Source organism: Cicer arietinum, chromosome 3 (genome assembly GCF_000331145.2).
Source record: "Cicer arietinum cultivar CDC Frontier isolate Library 1 chromosome 3, Cicar.CDCFrontier_v2.0, whole genome shotgun sequence".
In the NCBI taxonomy this organism is placed as follows: Eukaryota; Viridiplantae; Streptophyta; class Magnoliopsida; order Fabales; family Fabaceae; genus Cicer; species Cicer arietinum.
Window position 1 is genome coordinate 70,784,385 of NC_021162.2, and position 6,752 is coordinate 70,791,136.

Genomic DNA, 6,752 nt, shown 5'->3' on the forward strand with positions numbered 1-6,752 from the left:
TGTTGTAGAGCATGCTTATATAAGCCAATCTGCAAATGTGCTTGTCTAAATTTAATCTGGTGAGCATCTTGACCTACCATTAAATCCAAAGAATGAGTATGTTGAAGAGCCCACTTCCTGTTCAACGCTAAAATGATAATCAAGTGACATCTCTTGAAGTCGGGTCATCATACATTCCTCTGAATTAACTGTGCAGACATGAAAACAGTGTTTAAAAACTTTGATTTACTGAACTCATTAGTAAGGCATGCTGTCAGCCTGCCACACTGATGTGGCTGCAACAGCTTAACAAGGTGATATTACTGGTTACTTACCAAATTTCCATCTCGCCTGAACCAAACCCAACTTTTGGTTCTCAAGAAGGTAAGGAATTGTCTTCCAAAGAAAATCTGGATCTGGCTGGAAATCTGCATCAAATATTGCTACAAACTCGCAATCCTCAACATACTGCTTCTCTAAACCCTCTTTTAGAGCACCTGCCTTGTAGCCATTGCGATTTCTCCTTGTTTCATACTTGACATTGACACCTTTCTCCATCCATTTGTGACACTCCAACTCAACCAATTCCTGTATTTTATGAAAACACGTAGTTACTAACTTACTATAACTTTGCACACACTCACAGATACACAAGCATATTGGGATTTTGAATGAAACTTTACTGGGTTAATCGGATACCCTTAAGACTTGATTTGTTGAGTCATCCAGAACCTGAACGACGAGTCTGTCAGCTGGCCAAGAAAGCCCGCAAACTGCTCCAATTGAAAGCTTGTAGACCTGGAAGCCGAAATTATTATTTTTTAGCCGAGGTAATTCATCTTTACTCTTTAATATTTCCCAACATTACTGTATCCATCATTCCATCTTAATGGAAACTCTTTATTTTTGCAATAGTAACCAACTTGTGTTCCTTTACTTTGTTAGTTAGCTGTGATTTATTATGTGTATGATTGTATAGATGCTAAAGTATATTAAAATAATGAATGACAGTCTAAAAGGACACCCTTAGTGAAGGATCGTTATAATATGCTAGACTTTGCTGGTAACGCTAAATTGTGCATAAATTAACCAACCCCGTCCATCCCCAAATGAATGAATAAAAATTAGTAATTAGGAGTAAAGGAATTAGTTATTTAGGACACAATGAAATGTTCGACAACGCAATATCTAGTTGATTTCTTTCCATTTAAAGCCTACCATAACTATTTGTACTATTTACAAATGATAAAAGGATGTGCTGAGAATTTGGTATGGTTGTTCAGAATTATAAACCAATTGTGACTGATCGGGCAACTTGAACAGCACTTTGGTTTAGGTTATCTTATATCAAATGGTAAATATGCTCAGATACCAAATAATATATACAAAAATGCGTTATTTGCAAGACTTCTTAATTACAGAGCAAAGTTACCTCTTTCTCATTATACATAGGTATTTGGATTAATACCATGGGGTATCTTTTGTTTCTCTCTATGTTCTGTTTCATGGCATCCAACTTGTACTTGGTGTATTTTTTCTTCCTCAGCACTTTGACAATCAAAATTACGGCTGCCATGCCTACTCTTTCAAGAAATAGCATGACTGACATAATTGAGCATAGTATGACTGCTAGTTTTAGAAGTGGTATTATCACCGGGGCTCTTATGGATTGCCAGGCATAGCGCAGACTGCTTGAAGCATATCCTGGAATCCCGGCTTCAGGCTCCTCAAAGATTAGGCTTCTCATGGTTTTTGGAGTTGTAGTTATTAGGCTATACAGAGCCTGAAGATAAAGCCACTTTTGGGTTGAGGCAATTGTAGGACGGGACAATGGTTTATTGCAGGCAGGGAACAGATGGGTGTAGGAGAGGAAACCTTCACTTTAAATAGGAAGAAATGCTTGGTAGGAGGACGAGTACACGCATTCGGGTTTAGGTGGAAGAACGTAGTGTGATGAGTGAGCTATTAAGGAAAGATCTATCCTTTTTTGAAAGACACGTTATTCATGCAAACAATGGTGTTGCAACGTAGCTACTTGATTGCTGGATATGTCTTTTCTTGCCGACAATTTGATCAGGAGTTTTACTGTCAATGATTTTGATCAGATTAATTACTGCTTCTATCATTTGATCAAACTAATGAGATTCTGTTATATTGTAAGTAAATATTGGATAAAAGCCAACAGGATCAAGCCGGCACTTTTTGTACCTTACTAATGCTTAGATGCAATTTTTTTTAGATTGATTTTGTGCTTTTTTTACACAAGATTGAGTTTCTGTTTGGGAGCATATTCATTAATAAATTGTCGTTGATTTGCTTTTGTGATCAATTTTCTTTGGAAATGTTGGTAAAGGAATTTTAAGTACTTTATATTTCAACATAAAGTACATTAAATTCTTTCATGGATCTTTTATTAATCACAAAAGCAAATAAACAAAGTCCTGTATATATTTTAATCTTGCTCTAAATGTTTTTACTGAAATTTTAGTTTATGATGGAATTTGTTGTTGGTGAATCACACAGGAATGCTGCCAATTCATATTTAGATAACCCTGCCAGGTGAGATAACACGTGGTTGTAATTTTATAGTTTTAGCATTACGCAATGAAAAGCTATAGGGTTGTTGCATTTCATAAGTTTATGTGGTAGTAGTGATATTATTAAAAAAAATTACTATTATCAATATGTCAATTCAGTTAATAAATCTTTTTTTTTGAACAAATGGGTCTTCCTTCCCTACTATAGAGAACATGTTTGTACATTGTAAATGGGAAGATATCTTGTTTCCCTTTATATATTCTTTGTTCCATTTCTTCTCAGTAATTTATTCTTGTGTAAAATAACCGCTTTAGGAAACAAGAGATTAGAAGATGATTTGAGAGTGAAGTTGAGGAATGATGGGGACAATCCTTTGTTAGAAAAGTTTGACACAGCTGTTGAAGAGGGGGATGGCTATAAAAGAGAATAGTGTGCATATATTAGTATTTTATGTTGAAGATTAGGAGTTTCTTGATGGTAAAGTCTTTTGAGGGTATAATTGGTAGCTAGAAAGCATAAAATTTCCTTTTGAAAATTTGGCAGGTAAATAAATAAATGTTCCCTTTCTTTCGGCAATAAATTTCTTATTGATGGATGTCATCCTTTCCTTTATTAACTGGCATAAAAACTTTAGTTTCTCTGGACCTTCCTTTTCTCATTTAGAGATTCACAGAACACAGTATAATGTCTTTTTGTTACTTAGGTCAGAGCTATTTTTTGTAAAGTACTTTGTTTTCTATCCTTTTCCATGTTTTGATACGGAAGAAGGAAAGTCTAGTTATCTAATTGACTCTGAGGACTGGAATTTAGTGAGGCCAGTTTTGTAGTTGAAGCTATTCCAAGGAAGTAACCAGAAGAATCTACTTTGCTTTATAGATATTTTAATGTTGAAATTTCTTTACAGCAATCCCAAATTATATAGCTAGTCTATGTGCTCTGATTTAATAATTAATCTAAGGCATATTATATCAACAAATGATCCCTCTGAAAAATCGACCATATAGATATAAAATTACATATATTGATGTCTTACTCAGATAACATGTTTTTATCTGCAACATGTAGTCATCTGGATTTATCAAAATATTCACTTTTTAAATGTTGCGTTGCGTGCACTCAAGCTCAACAAGGACAATATTTTCGAGTTCAGCACGTTTGCATGGCTGCTTCCTTCATTCTGCTAAATCTTTTGGCTTCTGCGATTAGAGGTAGAAACAACATATCAATTACCAAGTTATTGTTTCGTGTCAGTTACACCTTACAAATGTAGTAGAGGCTTCTAAATTGCAATAGTATATATTTAACTCTTGTATATGTCTATTATATGTGTGAAATGGTGGCTATGAAACAATAATTATAGGTAGTATGTTATTGGTGTATTATCGAGCAATTGTGGTGCTTGTGGGTTGGGACTCTAACGCAGCCTTGACAGTTGACATAGGCTCTTGACACAAACTTCATTAGCATGTCAAGTAATATCAGTAACTAATCAATTAAATCTCTTATATTTTTGCGCATCAGTCTTGATTAATTTTTGGTACCCCGAGTACAATATTATGAGCTTCAGGGAATTTTATTATGTCTGTCCCTTGATATAACATTCCCTTCAACTCTTTCATCTGTTTACCATACTACAACTCAGGTACATAAAATTTTATGTTAGTTGTTGAAAGTTTTCTTGTATCTGCAATGTAGATATACTTTGCATTTAGCTTTCCAATTTGTGCCCATGCGAAAACAATAATTCCTTATTAAATTGGTTTCTCCAGTTTAATTGTGTTGGGTATTACTATTTACTACCGAAGCATTACCATATTAGCATGGAGTTTTTACTGTTTTATTGCATACCGACTCTTGTTGGACAGTAAACTAGTGAAAAGGGGATGTTTATGCACTCATTCTGTTCTGATTATTTGGTTTCAGCCGTTACAGTTTATAATGGAAGAGAACAATGTATTACCTCGTTAATATTTATTACAGGTAGAACAAAAGTAATTAGAAGTCTGATGTTTTTGAAGTCTGTAGGATAGGTTAGATAAGGTTGCGTCATGTGTTTAAGGAACAATTTTCAGGACTATGATCTATGGGACAGTCTTGGCATGTGCCCTTGATACGCTAACTTCATTTAGATTGTGAATTTCTGTTGTAGTGATTAATTAATCGAATAAACTTTTTGCATCTGTCCCTTGATACGCTAACTTCATTTAGATTGTGAATTTCTGTTTGTAGTGATTAATTAATCAAATAAACTTTTTGCATCTGTCTCTCTTAGCCTATTATCATTCTGTCTGAGTTTCTATCATTCATACTATCTTATTTTGTCAACATCTTTTGATCTGTCAGTGCTACACAACTCCAGCATATGATATATTCAGATTTTACTTCTGTTACCGAAGGCACATGTGTCCTCAATTTTGATATATATATATAAGCTTTTCATCTTCGTCCGCATAAATTGTTTTATATCTTTCGGGGAGCATAACATTAGTCTTCATTTAAGAAGAACCTTTTCTTAAATGAAAAACTAATGAAGCCGGTCGTTTTCTGGTAAAGGAAATCAGTATTACCATACTTTGGAAGGTTGATTTTGCATGTCAATTAAATCTTTCTTTTCATGTTGGATGGCTGGACGCACTTGGCCATATGCATAAAGCTTAGGATAAAAGTTGTCAAAATTGAGATCCTACCTAGGATTGAGGAGAGGGAAAGATCCTAAAATTAATTGTAAGATCCTATATGAAATGTAAAATTACATTTTTTTCATACATATGTGTAGAAATAGCACAAAACCTACATATAATACGTAACCATGAAATAGGGTTAACTCTTGTTTTTGACAAAGGAAAACTAGTGCATTTCATTAAAGTTGCTTGAAAGTTAGTTTTGTAAATATTTTCCCACGAAATATGAATTGAAATAATTTGATGAAGATTGTTGATTTGTTTCGGTTTAATGTGATTAATACTTTTAAAAATGTTGACATGGGTAGATTTTATGTTCAATTTTTTTGAGAAATATTAGAACCAATAAAAAATAATTTGATTATGGATATTCAAATTCAAATAAAATGTTTAATTAATATTCAATTTTCTTAAATATTAAAATTTAAAAATAGAATAATTTAAATTCTATTATTTGAATCTATTATATATCTATATTAATTGAATTATAAAATACAATTAATATAGAAAATCTAGTTTTAACTATTTAATTAATTACAGTTAATTAAATACTACCGGATTCGTTCTAAAGAAAAGAATTAGACTTATATAATGTGGCGTCATGATGAATATGTGATCAATGTTATATTGAAAGAGATATCTATATTTAGTGTTACATGCATCTTAAATAGCATGTCAAAAATTATGTTATATTGAATATGTGATAATTTGTGAGACAAAAATTATGTTAATTAAATTTTTAAACTTATTCAGCAATAATAATCAATGGATTTTAGCAAGTCAACTTAGCTCAACTTTATAGAGACAAAAAGTGAGAGTCAATTAAAAATAAATTTTTTTACCTCTACCCCATAATTTTATAAAAATATCAATTATTCCCTCAATTTTTTTATTTTAACAATTCAAAGTTTTTTTTTTTTTTTTTTACCATTTTATCTTTTTCGAAAGTAGAAAAAAGATTTCTGGTAGGTAAAAGTTTTTCGATAACTTTTGGAAACCTTTTTTTGAAGAATTCTGATATACATTTTATTTTCGGAAAAATTTTCCGTACATAAGGTTTTTACCGAAAAATTATAAAAAAGATTTTCGGTACAAAAATAAAAAAATTGTACTAACAGAAAACTTCATTGAAAAGATTTTTGGTATAGATATTTTTAGAAAATTTTCTAAGAAAGATGTTCACACTAATTTATTTTTTGTCTATACCATAAATAATAATATTAATTAATACACCATACCATAAATAATAATATACCATAAATAATTAATACACTATAAATACACCATTAAATAATTAATACACCATAAATCGTCGTCTAAGGAATCATTTCTGGATGCATCCATATTCAAAGTCACCTATTCTTCCTACAGTTTTGTTGTCTCTATCTCTAGCCCTACCCACTAAAAAAAATTAATTAAAATCAAATGAATTAAATAAATACTAATATAATAAAAAATTAAAATAAAAAAAAATAATTTAAAAAATATTTTTTTAAAAAAAATCGAACAACTACCGAAAAACTTATAGATGAAATTTTCCGGTAGCTTCCGACG

At 31.5% G+C, this 6,752-nt stretch overlaps 1 protein-coding gene and 1 long non-coding RNA gene across 2 annotated transcripts in view; one reads left to right on the forward strand and one right to left on the reverse strand.

Moving 5' to 3' along the window:
- The window catches only part of LOC101501886 (glucomannan 4-beta-mannosyltransferase 1), a 3,814-nt gene extending 1,927 nt beyond the window's left edge, over positions 1-1,887 (reverse strand). The window contains exons 1-4 of the mRNA XM_004493939.4: positions 1,412-1,887; positions 679-777; positions 315-567; positions 78-188 (exon numbers count right to left, since the gene is read on the reverse strand). Of these exons, the coding sequence (XP_004493996.1) occupies positions 78-188; positions 315-567; positions 679-777; positions 1,412-1,726 (778 nt within the window). The 5' untranslated portion in view covers positions 1,727-1,887. The remainder of the gene's footprint in view (positions 1-77; positions 189-314; positions 568-678; positions 778-1,411) is intronic.
- LOC113785769 (uncharacterized) lies at positions 7-4,037 on the forward strand. Its single transcript, XR_003471914.2, has 2 exons — positions 7-809; positions 2,503-4,037. It is a non-coding gene; the product is annotated as an uncharacterized lncRNA (long non-coding RNA).
- The last annotated feature ends 2,715 nt before the right edge of the window (positions 4,038-6,752 follow it).